General features: G+C 51.1%; 1 protein-coding gene across 2 annotated transcripts in view; it reads right to left on the reverse strand.

The window, feature by feature from the left end:
* The window catches only part of PARD6G (par-6 family cell polarity regulator gamma), a 62,734-nt gene extending 46,560 nt beyond the window's left edge, over positions 1-16,174 (reverse strand). For both annotated transcript variants that reach the window (XR_010747408.1, XM_066353225.1), the window contains exon 1: positions 15,879-16,174. Coding sequence is in view for 1 of the 2 variants with exons in the window: in XM_066353225.1 (XP_066209322.1) it covers positions 15,879-15,950 (72 nt within the window). In the remaining variant the exon portion in view is untranslated. The remainder of the gene's footprint in view (positions 1-15,878) is intronic.
* Positions 16,175-18,306: the final 2,132 nt, after the last annotated feature.

Raw genomic sequence — 18,306 nt, forward strand, 5'->3', positions numbered from 1 at the left:
CCTAAAAGCAGTAAGAACCCTGCTGAATATGGTCAAACTCAACTTATTGAGAATTATGGAAAATAACCAAAGCCCTGTAGACATCCAAGGAGTTTTAATTCTGAATCTCAGAGGAGTATAAAACAACTTTACATTTGTGATCAATTGACTTTTGATAAGAAGGCCAGGAAAAGCCAGCGGTGGAGAAGAACAGTGTTTCCAGCAGACAGCTGGCGCAGTGCCCGCCGGGACTCCTGCCTCAGAGCATCAGCAACAATGAACTCAGACTGCATACAGACCTTACTGTAAGAACTGAATTTACAAAACTTTTAGAAGACACAGGATTAGTTTTGCATCACTGGGGCTGGGCAATGATTTTTTTTAAATTTTTTTAATTTATTTATTCATTTTAGAGAGGAGAGGGGGAGAGAGAGAGAGAGAGAGAGGAGAGAGAGAGAGAGAGAGAAGGGGATAGGAGCTGGAAGCATCAACTCCCATATGTGCCTTGACCAGGCAAGCCCAGGGTTTCGAACCGGCGACCTCAACATTTCCAGGTGGACGCTTTATCCACTGCACCACCACAGGTCAGGCTGATTTTTTTATATAATTCTGAAAACACGAACAATTAAAGAAAAAATAGATGAACTGGTCTTTATCAAAATTGAAAACTATTGTGCTTTAAAGGTTACCATCAAGAAAGTGAAAATACGATAAAAAATATAGGTGAAAATATTGCAAATCATAAATTTAATAAGGGTCTTGCTTCAAAATATATGAAAGAATCTTAAATTCAACAATAGAGTGGTAACCCCATTAAAAATGAATAGATATCGAATAGATAAGTTCTCCAGAGAAGATGTACAAATGGCCCACAAAAACATGAAAAGACCTCAACATTGATAATCCTTAGGAACATGCAAATCCATCCATAAAGTGTGATTTTTATCTCATGTGAAATATAGCTTATAAACCTTTTTTTTTGTTTTAATATTTCACCTTAAAGAAGAATTTGTTTTTAAATAGTCAACTGGGCCTGACCGGATGGTGGCGCAGTGGATAGAGCATTGGACTGGGATGTGGAAGGACCCAGGTTCGAGACCCCAAGGTCGCCAACTTGAGTGCAGGCTCATCTGGCTTGAGCAAAAAGCTCACCAGCTTGGACCCAAGGTTGCTGGCTCAAGTAGGGGTTACTCAGTCTGCTGAAGGCTCACGGTCAAGGCACATATGAGAAAGCAATCAATGAACAGCTAAGGTGTCACAATGAAAAACTGATGATGGATGCTTCTCATCTCTCTCTCTTTCTGTCTGTCTGTCCCTATCTATCCCTCTCTCTGACTCTCTCTCTGTCCCTGTAAAAAAAAAAAAAAAAAAAAAAAAAAAAAAAAAAAAAAAAGCCAATTGGCTCTGGCCGGAAAGCTTGGCTGGTCAGGCAGTGTTTTTCAACCACCAGTCCACAGACTGGTCTGCCAGAAATTTTGTGCCAGTACAGAAAGGAGTTGACCACCCTAATGCTGTATGAAAATTATAGACCCAGTGATCTTAGTTAAATTTGCTTATGCTCCAGGTGATTTCTGCCTTAGCAATTCCTGAAATAACTCTATTTTCACCAGCCCCCAAGTGTAAAAAGGTTTAAGAACACTGGGTTAGAGCTTCATCCCAATACACAGAGGTTGCAGGTTTGATCCCCGGTTAGGGCATATACAGGAACAGATTGATGTTTCTGTCTCTTCTCTCCTCACTTCTCTCTCTCTCTCTAAAATCAACAAGAAATGTTTTTAATAAATAAATAAATAAATGCTAATAGCCAATTGAAGGCTGACTGAAAGCCATATCCAGAAACATGGAAAGCCCTGAGGGTTTGGTGCAATGGAAGGCCCGCTTCGGCTCCAGAAAGGTGGGACCACAGGTACAACCACCTGCTTTCAGCACTCATCAATTTAGAAAGATGAAGACCTAAGAAGGAAGGGCTCAATGACTGCCAGCCCCACAGTGGAGAAGCAGGAGGTGATACTTTGTCTAAGCTGGTAGGGCAAGCTTTTCCAGTTCACACTGGTCCCACAGAGTTGAACTGGGAAGGAGGACTGAGGACAGGCACTCTGGAACAGGACAGAACTTGCCTTCTCTCACACACACCTCTCCACCAGGGCCACAAACTGAAAACGGACCTCAGTCTCTCTTCTCCAGTGCAGCAGCTAGGACTTCATATGAATGATATTTCTGAAGTCACAAGGCTCTGGCAATATAAACCTGCTTTCATCATTCAGTGTCATGACACTCTAAGGATAAATCCATTACCATGACTATTCCTAAAATATTTAAAATGTAAAATTTTTTCTTTTTCTTGATACCTAAGGAGGTCTCTCCACACTTGCCCACATGTTTAAACAACTCCACTGTCACAGAAACAGATTTAAGTCAAAGCAGGAAAGGCCTGTTTGGTGGGCACCTCAAGTCTGGCCAGCTGTCTTCATGTCCACAATGACACTGGCTAGCTTCCCATTAAAGTGCCCTTCCGAGTGCCTTCTGAGCCCCTATACTGAGTGGTCCTATGGGGGAGGTGGCTCGGACTCACAGATGCTCTGAACTTTAAAAAGGTTAAGTCACCTGGCTCCTGGTTTGTAAGGTACCCATGGGGCATGATGGCATGTCGTCAGACTCACCAGGCAAGGCCACGGAACCAGGCATTAAGGAAGAATCTTTCCCCATTAAAATCTGCTTGGTGCCTGATGTGGCAGTGGTGCAGTGGATAAAGTGTTGGACTGGGATGCGGAGGACCCAGGTTCGAGACCCCGAGGTTGCCGGCTTGAGCGCGGGCTCATCTGGTTTGAGTAAAGCTCACCAGGCAGCTTGGACCCAAGGTCACTGGCTCAAGCAAGGTGTTACTTGGTCTGCTGAAGGCCCATGGTCAAGGCACATATGAGAAAGCAATCAATGAAAAACTAAGGTGTCACAACGAAAAACTGATGATTGATGCTTCTCATCCCTCTCCGTTCCTGTCTGTCTATCCCTGTTTTTCCCTCTCTCTGATTCTCTCTCTGTCTCTATAAAAAAAAAAGGGAAAAAAAAAATCTGCTTAGTAAGTGGGTCATTCTAAGACACCTCCCAAAGCCCAACAGCCACAGATGTTTAATTACTGCTGAGCGAGGCCAGGAAAGGACCACAGCTCACAATGGATAGGCCCGTGAGAGCAGGGTCTGGTTGCTGCAGCCTAGCACCCTTCTGCCATACAGCAGGAACTCAAATCTTCACCGAAATCATGAATTAAACTTCTGTTAACCATTTAAAAATAAAACTCTAAAATTTCAATTACATTAACGTTGACTGACCATCAAATAAACAGGAAGTGCAACGGAGTCACGGAGGGGCGCCTGCCTGCACCATCCTCACCCTGTGTGCCGCCACACACAACCCATCAACCTGGGCAGAGGCCACCGTCAGCGGGAAGGTGAAGGTGTTTCCACAGGCACAACCAAGAGGGCACATTGGCCTGTTTGCAAATGGGTAAGAGAGTGGCCTGGGTCTCTAGGCCTGTGAAACACATTCCCTGTGAGAAACTAACAGGGCACTGGCTTTAACTTCATTTCAGCCATCAAAGCCCAACATTAAATGCCAGTCTTCTGTGCTCTCTCATTATACTCAGGGCACCTGAAAGTACTGGGTACTGTCTTAAGAAAAAGGGTTTGTTTCCTAATTGCTTTCCCCAGAAGGGGGTGTAGTCATCATTCTCCTTACATGCTCTTTCACAAGAGTGACCTCAAGCACCACCAGAGCATCAGGACACTCCACAAAAGGGTCATTTTAAGTGACATGTGTCTCTTTACTTGAACTCCCTTATCCAAACTGCCAATAAGAACTTCCTGAATAGACACTATCCTGCACTGGGTTTCTCAGTAAAACGTGACCTTATTTCATCCCCCACTGGCCGTAGCAGAAGTTGGTGCTCACAGAACAAAGACTGTGAGGTGTGGGCCTGCTTTCAACCACCTCAGATTTTATGAAATGGGCTCTGACTCCAGAAACTGTCCGTCATGCTGGGGAGCACAGTGAACAACACAGAAAGAATGCCTGTCCTCCCAGAACCTACCTTCCAGTGGGGATGAGAAACAGTGAGCATGGTGGCGATGAGCCTCAGTCATGCGGTCTGAGGAGAAAGTGTGCGGAAAAGAGGAAATGGGGGGACTGCCATGTCTGCTTCATGAGCCACCAGGGGCTATGTGGGGCTCAGGCCATCCCAGCACAGGGCCTAGGGCCCTTCTACATGTCCTGCTCTGGCCATTGCTCTGGCATGGGGACAAGCCCTGGGCCTCTCTGGGCTCCTGTCACCCATATGCGGGTGGGGCTGGGCAGCCTGAAGCCCCACACACTGCAGGTCAGGGGCTGCACCACTGGCCCTGATACAATCACTGCCCTGACCCCCAGGGACCAAGGGTGCTGGATACCAGACCTTCCTGTTCCAACACCCCGAGTGCTCCCTGGCGGGTTTGGGCCACGGCTCCCAGGGTCCTTCGGTCATTTCCCACCTTCAGGTTGTGTTCGTCTAGGATACAGGATACTCCTAGGGTCTCCAGTGGTACGATGCCCTTCACACACAGGAGGTCCCTGACATCTGCCCTGCAATGCAGCCCTAAACTGTGCACACACGTAACCCTGGAGTCCCAGCAGCTCTGAGCCCCTGGCTGCTGAGAGGGCAGACCAGGGCCCTGCGGCCAGGCCCCGCCCATCTGGCCCCGCCCCCACATGCTAAGGCCCCGCCTCCTGTCAGGTGACAGCAATGGCCGGTCAGTAGAAGCAAACAGATGACACTAGAAAATGTTCATCAAAATATTTACAACAGTGAAAACTGGAGGCTGTAGAAGCTTGTCAGACAGACGAAGCCCTTTCCCGGGGATGAAATCTGAGGCAGCCTCGGAGAGCCGTTTTAGTTGATGACTCAGGAAGCCTTTACAACATGGCAACTGAAAGAAAACAACACGAACCTGAGTCTACGATGTGGTCCCAACCACATCAAAAATCAGAGCAGGCAGCAGGGCCCAGCCCAGGAAATTCTCGGAGCAGGAGCCAGAGCCAGAGCCTGGCCTACCTGGCCCGCCCAGCCACGAGCCAGGGTCTCTGGGGCCCCGGCTCCCGCTCCACCAGGTGTGCGTTCAGCCTCGCACCTGGGCCTCCTGCGATGTCTGGTTTGCATTCCAACATGACTCCCAAGGTGCACACTGCTCTGAAAAGCAGGGTCGGAAATACACAGTAAGCATCTTTCCAGTCACCAGGATGGGCTGGTTCATTCAAAAAAGTTTTACTGAATCCAGAAGGGGCCTGGCTTTTAGCTCCTATGGGTGTCTTCATGGTGCTGACAGTTTGACAGCCAGATGGTGAACAGTAATCACACCTGTAGATGTGCAATCACAAACTACGAAATGCAGATAAAAAGACCATATGGCCTGACCTGTGGTGGTGCAGTGGATAAAGCATCGACCTGGAAATGCTGAGGTCACCGGTTCGAAACCCTGGGCTTGCCTGGTCAAGGCACATATGGGAGTTGATGCTGGAAGACAGCCCAGGACCAGAAGTGCAGGGTGGGTGCCCAACCCACAGGACCTCACTGTGTGCCTGGGATGCTGTACAGATGGTTCTGCGGCTGGTATCTCTGATGTTCCTCTCTTTGTGGAGGCGGGTCCTGGAGTCACAATCAACACAACATTCAGAGGAAGAGGACCCTCTGTCTCACTGGCCAGGGAGGTCACATGCCCCTCTCTGAACCAATCACTGCAGGGGAATGGGACTCTCTGCGGCCACTGGAGCCCTCCCACCTAGAGTAGGTCAGGGCTGCTGTCAGAAAGGGGGCTAGACCCAATCATAAAAGATCTAAGGAGTATGCATTCACAGGGTGTACACAAGCATCTCAGGACCGTTTGGGGACAGGGCCAAGGAGCAGGTGTGCGCACACACACACCACACAGAAAACTGTAGAAAGACCTCCCTTTGGGGAATGGCAAGAAAGCACGGCCTGCTCCTGACGAGGCACCTGAATCTGCCAGAGTGTGGGGCCTGCCGTGACATGACTTCCTGGGCTAGCACGTTGGAACAGTTTAAAATCGGGCCACAGACCTGTGAGTCAGACAGGGTAGAGCTGAAAGTGAGCCTGGCCCCTTCCTGCACCCGGTCCACCCACCACGATCTTCAGCGATGACAGGCACCTGAAGAACTGCCCCGACAAGCCCACATCCTGCACGAGGCTGCCCAGTGACTGCTGGGACCAAGGACTCACTGCATTTGTACTCTCCTCTGTGAGCATGGTGTCACCCGCACCCAGGGACCTAGCACTGCTCTGCAGGCGTGGGGCAGGGCTCAGGGGGGAGGACACCGTGCCCCCCTGCAGCCTGTCCCCCTCCACCATGAGTTCACATTGGGATGTGATTCAGGAACGTGGTCTTTGGCCTCTTGCCCAGCAGAGGTTTCCAGTTTGGGGGAGAAGGTGTGGCCAGCGCCCAGCTTTGTGTGCACCACTCTTTAGTCATAACAGCAACCAGAGGTGTCACTGTTTCCACTCACAGAGAGCAGCCGGGACCTAGAGGGACTCAGTAAGCTGCCCACAGGCACAAGCTAGTAAACGAAGAATCCAAGGTTAACACAGCAGGGACCCTAACCCTATAGAGCTCCAGTGGTGGGGCAAGGGTTCCATGTGGAAGGTCAGGCAGGGACAGGAGCAGGGACACCCCATGTGGGAAGGGACTCCCAGTAGGAAAGGACAGCGACAGTGTGGTAGAAGACTGCCCTGGGAGCTGAGTGCAGCTTCAGGGAAACCCAGGTTCTGAGAGAGGTGAGCAGCAGGTGGGCCCACCTCCGTGGGACATTTCTCCAACTGAAATGCACTGAACGCCAAGGAGCTGGACCCCGGCCTCGGCAGGGAAGCGGGGTCACATCCCAATGTGAGCTCACGGTAGAGGGGGGCAGGCTGCGGAGGGGCGCGGACTAGTCAGGGGTCTCTTGTCAATGCAGACACGAAGGCAGAGTCGTTGAAAGCAAGGCCCTTAATATCCAAAATATACAAAGAACTCATAAAACTCAACAACAAACAAACAAACAATCCAATAAAAAAATGGGAAGAGGATATGAACAGACACTTCTCCCAGGAAGAAATACAAATGGCCAACAGATATATGAAAAGATGCTCATCTTCTTTAGCTATTAGAGAAATGCAAATCAAAACTGCAATGAGATACCACCTCACACCTGTTCGATTAGCTATTATTAGCAAGACAGGTAATAGCAAATGTTGGAGAGGCTGTGGAGAAAAAGGAACCCTCATACACTGTTGGTGGGAATGTAAAGTAGTAGTACAACCATTATGGAAGAAAGTATGGTGGTTCCTCAAAAAACTGCAAATAGAACTACCTTATGACCCAGCAATCCCTCTACTGGGTATATACCCCCAAAACTCAGAAACATTGATACGTAAAGACACATGCAGCCCCATGTTTATTGCAGCATTGTTCACAGTGGCCAGGACATGGAAACAACCAAAAAGCCCGTCAATAGATGACTGGATAAAGAAAATGTGGCACATATACACTATGGAATACTACTCAGCCATAAGAAATGATGACATCGGAACATTTACAGCAAAATGGTGGGATCTTGATAACATGATACGAAGCGAAATAAGTAAATCAGAAAAAACCAGGAACTGCATTATTCCATACGTAGGTGGGACATAAAAGTGAAACTAAGAGACATTGATAAGAGTGTGGTGGTTACGGGGGGGGAATGGGAGAGGGAAAGGGGGAGGGGGAGGGGCACAAAGAAAACAAGATAGAAGGTGACAGAGGACAATCTGACTTTGGGTGATGGGTATGCAACATAATTGAATGACAAGATAACCTGGACTTGTTATCTTTGAATATATGTATCCTGATTTATTGATGTCACCCCATTAAAAATATAAAATTATTAAAAAAAAAAAAAAAAGAAAAAACAAAAACAAACAAACAAACAAAAAAAGAAAGCAAGGCCCTGGATTGATGCATGAGGTTGAAATTCCTGATTCATCTTTATTGACTGCGTGGCTCTGGGCCATTTCAACCTTGCTGAGTGGATTTCTCCCTTTGTAAGAAAGGGACAGAGAATATGCCTAATGGCGTTGTTGTCAGAATCACCCACGAGTGCGTGTGCAAGGAAACCCAGTAGATGGCAGCTGTCACCAGCAGCTTGTGACGGCCCTCCTCCTGGCCCAGCACACGGGACAGGGAGTTCGCCACATCCAGAGCAGCTCTCCCACGGCATAAGCAGGACCGCCCTCTCAGAGACCCGCACTTGCAAACACAGTAATGATGCCTTCTGCATGTGTGGCTACCCAATAGCAGATCAGCAAGCGCGGCATGGGCACCTTCCTTAAATAAGGCTCTGTGGATTGCTGACGGCAGTCATTGCTTTCTTAGGCCTCGTCCTTCCCTTGCGGGCAGGCAGTTATTTCTCAGGGGCCATTTTTCAAAATGACGCAAACATTTCATAATTCCATAACGGAAAAGCTGTGCTCACAAGTACAGACTTGGAGCCCCCCAGGTGCAGCCAACCCAGCTACGAAATTCAAGGGCCCCTGTGATGTGGTACATCTAGGAAGTCACCGATGACATTCTGGCCACAACAGCAAAGAGCCTATGCAGCAGCACAGGAGGACATGAGACAGGCAGCGGGGCCCACCAGCCACCCACCTGCACACATGGCTATGCACAGCCAGAGCCCACAGGCTCACAGGCAGCAGCCGAGCTCTAAGCTGGTGTCCGGGACACATGAAGATGGAGGTGTGGGGACACATGCCATGACTTCAGAGCATGTCGGAGCAGGTAGGTGTTATCTATTTTCCAGGAGGTAGAGTCCAGGGACTGAGAACTGGACGGGAGCAGGTGCAGCAGCTGAGGGTTTAAGACCTGGTTCTGCCACTTCCAGCTGGGGCCTTGGTGGCTAGAAGGGTGCACAGCCAGGAAAGCCCCTGGGGCCTGCTCGCTGCAGCCTATGTACAAGCTGTGACGAGCTCAGGAAAACAGCTGGGCCATGTGCCCCCCTCAAGAGGCCTGGCAGAAAGTCTAGCACACAGCTGATGCTCCAAGAAATGAAACTGATAATGTCACACCCACCTGGACTCTCCTCCACCTGTGATCTAGAGGTAGCTGCTCCCACCAGGCTCGACGGGGCACCCAGGGCACAGAGGGAACTCCGAGTCCGGGTGTCCTCCAGAAACACTTCAGTTGGAACTGTAGACAGCCCCAATGGCCTGTCCACTTGCAAGGGCCAGGTGCTGGTGCTCAGCCAGGCTGTGACCAAAGTCCATGACCACCTGGGCCAAGAAGAGGCGCCACAGACAAGCAATGAGCCACATCCCTGGGAATACGCTCCCAGCGCAGGAAAGGGGTGGACAGCACAGGTGACTCTGAGCTTAAGGTGAGATGCAGAGTGGCAATTCTGCAACACACTGTTTCTCACAAAATGTCTGGAACGTCTAACGTCTGTCCAGACCTACAGAGCTTCTGCATCACCTTCATGGCAAAAGGAACACGTTTCCGTGAAGTTTGGATCTGTGCCTTTTCAGCTGGGCCTCAGGTGACCACAGGCCAGGAGACAGGTGCCAACTCCTCCTCCATGTGATGGACTATCCTACAGAGAGGCTTGTTTTGTCCCACAGCAACACCCCGTTTTTATTCCAGACCAGCGAGGGAAGTGAGGTCGGGACTTAAAGGTGGGGGGCCAGTGGCTCAGGCCCCCAGGCCATGGAAAACAGGACACTAGCATTTAGTCTCCATTCCTCTAGCACAGCTGACCAAACGGCCTTCACAGTTCTCTCCTCCACAGCCCTAACCCAGGGAACGCAGGGCCCGTCCACAACAGCACATGTCTGTCCCCACAAGGAAGACCACACACCAGTTCTCACCCCGTCTCAGAAGCAAAGGCACAGAGAGCTCCTCTGGTTGGTCTGACGTAGAATCCAGCTTCCAACAAGTATTCTGATGTGATATGGAAATTAATGCACCTGCTCACTAGGCAGGACTTTTAGGAGAAACAGAAATTCCTACTAAGTCACACAGTGTCCATCAACCTCCTCAGCTGTGCACAGGTGTGAGCTATAGGTGATACTTCATAAGTCTCCACCATGCTGGAGGCTGGGATCTTCGTTCCACGTGGGAAACTTGCACTTTTAAAAAATATATGTTTTCCATGGTCACCAAAGAGCCTGCGGCCTGAGCTGTCCTGTCACCTGTGGAGGAGCAGCCAGGCCCATCCGTGCTCCTCTGTCCCAGCTTCTCGCATCGGTGCGCGGCCACCAGCAGGGCTCACAGAGGGGGTGTGAACTAAAGGAGAGCCAGGAAAGCCATGACAACAATCCAAACCACAGAATTAAATGAAGGACTTTAGCCCTGGCCAGGTAGTTCCATTGGTTTGAGTGTCATCCCCCATGCCAAGGTTGTGGGTAGATCCTCGGTTAGGGCACATAAAAGAGTCAACCAATGAATGCATAAAGAAGTAGAGCAACAAACTGATGTTTCCCTCTCTGTCTCTCTCTCTCTACCTCTCTATCCCCCCACTTCCTCTCTCTAAAATCATTTTTTTTTAAAGGAAGGACTTTGAGAGCCCCTCACACAGCAGTGGCAGGAAACTTAAACTCTGTAAGGCAAAGAATGTCTTCCCAATTCACTCTGATTATTAATCAACAAATACTTAATAAGTTACAAAGCAAGGTCTTCAGGAACTCCCAACTCCTCAGATGCCTACAGCAGCCAAGACTAGGGTCCGCGTCTCAAGTCAAGAACAGCTACCTGACTCTGGTCGCAACAGAGCGACGCCCCAGAGGGTCAGAGCATCGCCCCCTGGTGGGCGTCCCGGGTGGATCCCAGTCGGGCGCATGCGGGAGTCTGACTGTCTCTCCCCGTTTCCAGCTTCAGAAAAAAAAAAAAAAAAAAAAAAAAAAGAACAGCTACCTGAGTCATGAGTGAAACTGACCGAGACCACTCTGGTCAGCTCAGTGTCCTATGAAGCAAAGCACAGCGGCAGCACAAATGGCTACTGAGGGCCGCCACCAGAAGTGCGTGGGGTTCTGGACACCAAACTCCAGTGATAGCCCAGGCCTCAACACAGACTGATACACAGCACTCCTGAAAAACACAACCTATTCCCCTACACAGCACGGGGGCCTTGCGGACACAGGAGTACACCGTGACATTGTGTCCTTGGTGACAGAGACCTAGGGTGGTTACACAGGATGGGGGGTTGACTAGGCAGGCATGAAGGAACCTTCCTGGATGCTGCAATGCTCCACACCTTGACCTGAACACTGGATATCCAGGTGTGCGCATGTAAAGTTGGATCAAACCACATGCCTGAGAATTGTGCACTTTGCTGTCACGTCGACACCACCAGTGCCCACAGACTGACATCCCCACCTGGGTCCGAGAAGAGTTTCCTCTAGGTGCAACATCCCAATTAAGTCACCCAACCTGTTTAAACATGGCCCACACAGAAACAACAAAACCGGAACCTCAAAAGGGTGTAAGTCACACAAGTGAGTCAACCGTGTCAGGCGGTTCTCAACGGGCCCTTGGAAGGACAAGGGCCAGCACCCACGGGGAGCCTGGCGGGGAGCCTGGCGGGGAGCCAGCGCAGATGGCAGGGCGTGTACCCGCAGGCTGGGCAGCCAGCACCCTCAGCCAGAGACAAGATGTGGGGGCCCAGGGACACATGGACTCACAAAACACTGCCACCCAGCATCATCGGCATTGACTAGACAGACAGCTCCATTACCCCATGAAAACAAGAGCAATAACAGAAGGGAGCAGGGGAAAACACGTGCAAACAGCCAACAGATATGAAAAGTTTCCGTTGCTAGCACCTAGGACAGAAATTAAGACCAAGGGACAGTGTTTCAATGATCTAATTGAGAAAGAATAAAGAAATAATACATTGTTTTGGAGGGACGGAAAGGGGCAGATGGATAAGAAACGTAAACCCGCAGAGGAGCTTTTCTGTAGAAAGTCTAGCGATATGTATCCAAAGTCTTGCCCAGTATTTTCACTTCTAGGAATTTGTCCTCAAGAAATAATAAGAATTCTGCACTGATTTAATAGAATCAGTATTCTTTATATACTTTATATGATATATTTCTATAAAGACTTAAACATAAACATGTTATTCACAGCACTGTTTATATAGAAATGCTGGAAATAGGACATTGTTAAATTAATGACAGTTTACACATAAGATGATGAATGCCTCTATTCTGCCCATCAAGGGTCAGAAGGCTGCACAGCACCCCTGAGCAAGTGGCTCATCTCTGGACTGGAGAATTACCCCTTTTTCCGCCGGATATGGTTTCTAAGTCTACTGTGACAGTGTATTTGTGTAGAATCCAAAAAGGCCTCCAACATTATTTAAATGAAGTAGCAAAACCTTCAGTAGTGTTAGTCTTCCCCAAACACAGCAGACACAAGCCCTGTGAGTGTAAACATGGTCCTCAGTCCCTGCTCTGAAAAACACCACTCACTGTGGCAGCACTGTGACAAGGGCCCTGGGATGAGGGACGCAGGGAAAGGGTCAGAGGACAGAGGGAGTCTGCCTGGTGAAGGGTGGCATGGGCTGTGCAGGAGGATTGTCAGGCAGGGGAGACTCAGAGAGCACGATCAGGGTGGAGCCAGGGGACATGGATGAGACCAGCATGGGACCATAGGGGCTCCGGCCAGTGTGGGGTGCCGACAGGACAACTGTGCTCCTCTGCTTTCTCAGGCTCCTGCTTAGTTAAAGGCCCCGCAGAGTTCTTAGTGGTGCTGTGTTGCTGCCTATCTCCCCCTCAAAACGAGAAGTTGTCTCCAATTACTCTGGCCCCTGCACTGGCTCTCCTGCTACCCTCTGGCGGGCTGAGATTTGCTCTCTCAGATATTTGCACAGCCCCTGGCTCCCACCACAGGTCTCGTGGGAGGAGAGGCAGAAGTCCTCCCCATTTCTAGAACTGGGGAATCACAGGTATTAAGGCAGAAATGTTTGGGGAACTTTAAGGGGCTACATGATGGCAAAGAGCCACCAGGTCAAGAAATAATGTCCCCAAGGCTTTGTTAGTTGACCAGTGGCTGAGCCGAACTATTCTGAGAGGATCAGAGACAATTTTCAAACCCAATATCCTGAAATGCTACAGAATCCTGACCCACAGCCTTAACTCTTACAACTGTGGTTGGGTACAGTTTTCAAAGAACTTTTGCACCCATCACCTCATTTGGTCTGGTGAGGCAACAGAGCAGGTACGATGCCCATTTCACAGGTGAATAACTGAGGCTCAGAAAAGTTAAACAACTTGCCTGAAAGCTCACAGGGTAGTAGGTGTCAGAAGCATCTGAACTTGGTTCCCTGGCAGCATTTCTTCACATGCAAACCCAGGTGTTGTGGTGCTGCATTTAGGTTAAATAAAGACATCACTGTCATAACATTCTGCCTGGTGTATTCTGATAGTGGAAGTAAAGGCTCCCCACAGAGATGGACTCCATGAGAGCATACATTAAGTACTAAGAGGGTCAGTGGGAGGGTGAGCACAGAGGGAAGAGCCATGGAGAGCCTCTGCACAAACAGCAAAGCAAGCCTATCACCTGCAGGGGAGGGGGCTTTAGAACCAGCCAGCTGAGCAGGGCTCACTCTGGGTGGCCCTCTCAGGGTGCTCCAAAACTCAACAAAAATTGCAGCTCTGCCACTATCCTCCAGTAGAGCATTCACTGCATTTGAACCTGACCAGGATCAGGGGAGGCATGAGGCATCCCAGGAGGCCAACAGCACACCCACAGCCCCCAGTGCCCAATAAGAGGCCAAGGCAGATCTTTGCTCTGCAGTCCCCAGTGGCCTGCATGGTCCACTGTCCAGAAAGGCTGGATAAGACCTCTGGGAGGGCATTTCCTCTATCAAGGGTCTCCAAACTTTTTACACAAGGGGCCAGTTCACTGTCCCTCAGACCATTGGAGGGCTGCCAAATACAGTGGTCCTCTCACTGACCACCAATGAAAGAGGTGCCCCTTCCAGAAGTGCAGTGGGGGCTGGATAAATGGCCTTAGGGGGCCGCAGTTTGGGGACGCCTGCTCTAAATGGATCGCAGGGAGGGGGAGGTACACTAGACAGCTGCACACTGCCCATAGGACAGAGCACAGAAATGTGGCTGGTGCGACCCACAACAGCATTAATGTCAGTGTCACAGTGCACACTTAGGGTCAAGTAGCCACTGTGAAGGGACAACAGGAGGGACCTTGTGACAGTGCTGGTGGTGGCAGGGATATGCACACGACAGAAGTGGCAACAACCATCACACATGTCAATGGTCTACTGAGGTCCTGGATGTCACACCAACTACAAGATGTCACCTTTGAGAAGTCTCTGTATTTTATCCTACAACCGCCTATGAATCTATGATCATCTCAAAATAAAAAGTGAAACACCACACTGCTCAGCTACTGTAGTGGAAAACGAGCTCAAAAAAGCGACATTCCCACTGAGCTAAAGAAATCGGCAAGTATTTGAGCCTGACCTGTGGTGGCACAGTGGATAAAGCGTCAACCTGGAAACGCTGAGGTCGCCGGTTCAAAACCCTGGGCTAGCCTGGTCAAGGCACATATGGGAGTTGATGCTTCCTGCTCCTCCCCCCCCCCTCCTCTCTATAATGAATAAATAAAATCTTAAAAAAAAAGAAATCGGCAAGTATTTGGAACTCCTATTCATGCCTGTGGGTTCTTCTCCCACACGACTCAGCTGGCACATTTGATTGGGAGGTCGGGGCTCTGCCGGCCTAAACGCGGATAGGTGGGGACGAGGGCCACAGAATTAGCATTGCAGGGGCCTGCTCGATCTTCTTAGAAACTAGTGATTCATAAAACTGTTCAGAATGAAGATGAGAATGAAATCCTGCAACTCACTGTAGCTTCGACCCCTCACCTTGGTGGATGCCCTGGAAATCCTACATCAAAGAATCCCCCTAGCCAGCAGGGGCAGCCCGGCTACGGGGACCGCTGGACTCATCTCCCCTGAGGCCTGGCCAGGGTGCACCGCCCCGCGCCCCATCAGTACGCTCCGTGGGGGTCAGAGCACACCCTCCGGCCCCGCCCCTCCCACCACGCAGGCTGCTCCGCCTGGCTTGACCGCGGGGAGGGGGCGCAGAGAGAAAGGGCGAGAGGGCCGGTTCCTAGGCAGCAGTCAGCAAAAGACACGAAGGGTCCCCTTCTCTAGGACCCCGAACAATTGCAGCTCCACCTCTGTCTGCGGGGTCCCCCACCGAGACCCTCGCAGACAAAAGCGTCTGAGGCGAAGGAGCCACCCCCGCAAAGTGCAGAAGTGCCAGATCCTATCAGCCAGTAACCCAAATGCTGACTGCTGCCCGCAAGTTCGGGCACGCTCGGGCCGGGCGCAGGCAGCGGGAGAAGCCGCCAGCCGGGCGCGCCCGGGGAGGCTGGGCCGGGGACGCGCCAGGGGGTCGGGGGTCCGGTCATGAGGTCGGGGGCCGGCCGTGATCTCTTCCGCGCTGGTTCCAAGGCTCCTCCGCAGCGAAGGAGGCGGCACGGTCTGGGCCCTTCCCCGGTCCGGGCCCCTGAAGCCCCTCCACCGAGCGGCGCGCCGGGCGCCTCCCGCTCGTGGAACAAAAGAGCCGTTCCCGCGGAGGGTCCAGAGCCCGCGCGGCCCGGCCGATGGCTCAGCCCAAGCGTCGGAGCTCCAGCTGGATCCACCAGGCTACGGGCTTTGTGTCCGCGCAGGGGCGGGAAAGCACGGCGGGACCCTGCTTATCACAGACGGCGTCCGCGCGCCACAGCTGTCGTCTGCGTGGGGCCCCCCGCACCGCCCAGTGCCCCGCCGGGCACCCATTCATTCTCTGGAGATGCAGACCGCCGGCCTGGGCTCACCTTGCTCTTGACTTCCACTGCTCTGCAGTCGTAGAAGCGCAGGGTCTGAGACTTGTGGAAACTCCGGTTCATGGTTCCGGCCCAGCTCAGCCCCGTCTTCACCCCCGCCCCACTCCAGGGGCTGCAGAAAGACGCTGGGGGCGTTGCCCCCAGCCGCGGCCTCGGCCCCGGCCCGCGCTACCCCGCCGCGGGGCTGCTCGGACTGCGGCGGCCAGAGCTGGGCTGGCCGCGCGCCTCGGGGACTTCAGCGGTCGCGCGCCGGAGGAGCCGAGAACGCCGGAGCGCGCCGCCGGAGCACCCGCCCCCGAGCGCCCGCCTCCAATCCCCGCCCCGCACCCCAAGAACCCGCCCTCCCAGGAGCTGCCCCGCACCCCAAGAACCCGCCCCCAAGGACCTTCCCCCCACAAGGCCAGCCCCGCGCCTGAGGACTTGCCCAGCAACACCCGCCCTCCAGCCTTAAGGACCCTCGTTTGGCCCCGCGCCCCGAGGACCCGCCCCGCGAGCCCCCGCCCGGCGCCTTAGAGGGCCCGCCTTCGAGCACCCTCGCCGATTAAACCCTCCCCGGGTGCCCGAGAACCCTCCTCCAAGCCCCGCTCGCACCCCGAAGGCCCGCCCCCAACGCGCGAAGGATAGGTCTTCCGAGGCCCCGCCCTCGAGGCTGCTGCTCCTGGAAGGTGCGCGCTTCTGTTCGCGCTGCCCGTAACTGGAAAGAAGCATCACGTCCTCCGCGGTGCCTCATCCGGCTAATTTTTGCCATAGTCTTGGGTTGGTATGGGAACCGCATCTGTCGGTACTAGGTGCCAGGTGGTAGCTGGTCCGAGCGAAGCTTCTGCAGGAGGAGAACTCCTAAGGCACAGTCTAGCACAGGTCCAAGTATTGTAAAAGACTAAGGAAGGGATCAGAATTCCTTTTAGGCTGCGGGATGAGGAGGAAGACGTCTTCCAAGGCTCACAGAAAAATTACAGGTGAAGAGAAAGGTGGCATCGATTGTCATTATGTAGCGCAGTGGATAGAGCGTTGGACTGGGACGCAGAGAACCCAGGTTCTAAATTCCGAAGTCGCCAGCTTGAGCGCGGGTCGCTGGCTTAAAGCCCAAGGTCGCTGGCTTGAGCAAGGAGCCATTTGCTCTGCTGAACACGCACACGCACACCCGCCCTGTCGAGCACATATGAGAAAGCAATCAATGAACAAGCAATAAATGAACAACTAAAATGCTGTAATGAAGAATTGATGCTTCTCATCTCTCTCTCTTCCTGTCTGTCTGCCCCTATCTGTCCCTCTCTCTGACTCTCTCTGTCAATAAATAAATAAGTGTTATATAATTATAATTCACTATAAAATTTATTGTAAAGGAAATGTGGAGAATATGAAGAAATGAAAGGAAAAAAAAAGTTAAAATCACCCACAATCACTCAGCATTCAATTTTATGAATATTTTGGTATATTTTAATGTCTATTTATTTTTCTGTATATATATATATTTAATTATGATCATGCAGTTTGGCAGACTGCTCTCTTCACATTATATAAAGAATATTTTCATTAAGTGTTCTTAGAAAATATGGTATTTAAAAGCTGCATGGGCCCTGGCTGGTTCACTCAGAGGTAGAGCGTCGGCCCAGCATGTGGAAGTATGGGTTCAATTCCCGGCCAGGGCACACAGGAGAAGTGCCCATCTGCTTCTCCACTCTTCCCCCTCTCCTTCCTCTCTATCGCTCTCTTCCCCTCCAGACAAGGCTCCATTGGAGCAAAGTTGGCTGGAGCGCTGAAGATGGCTCTGTAGTCTCCGCCTCATCGCCCCTGGTGGGCAGAACATGTCCCCTGGTGGGCATGCCGGGTTGATCCCGGTGGGGCGCATGCGGGAGTCTGACTGCCTCCCCGCTTCTAATTGCTGGGGGGGGGGGGGAAGCTGCATGTATGAATACAGGCATATTTTCAAAAATTGCATTATTGGATATGTGAGATGTTTCCAATGTTTAGCTTTTATATAGTACTTTGTTTCTTAACTTCATTTATTTCTCTTTATTTCATTAGAATCAACTCATAAAAAATGGAATTACTAGGCCACCGAGTACACATATCTCTAAACGCTTTAATACTGATTGCCAAATTGCATTACCCAAAATTTGATTTTCATTTAATTTCACTAAATATCCTGTTGTGTGCAGTATATGATCACAGAGGCACAGAATTACAGTCCCTGCCTGAAAGAGAAACACTAGGCTGCCCAGGGGCCAGGAATGCAGAGAGTTCCACAACAAGGCACATGTGAAGAAAGCAAGCAAACAAAAATGCAAGAGATTCCCACAGAGGCAGGAAAAACTATTCCAGAGGTTGAGGATGTCCATTTGTCTGAAAAGTAGAAAGGACTTGGCATATTAGTTTATTATCTATGCAAAATTTAATAAATTCCAGGTAGAATACAAAT

The sequence above is a fragment of the Saccopteryx leptura genome, chromosome 11 (genome assembly GCF_036850995.1).
Source record: "Saccopteryx leptura isolate mSacLep1 chromosome 11, mSacLep1_pri_phased_curated, whole genome shotgun sequence".
Taxonomy (NCBI): domain Eukaryota; kingdom Metazoa; phylum Chordata; class Mammalia; order Chiroptera; family Emballonuridae; genus Saccopteryx; species Saccopteryx leptura.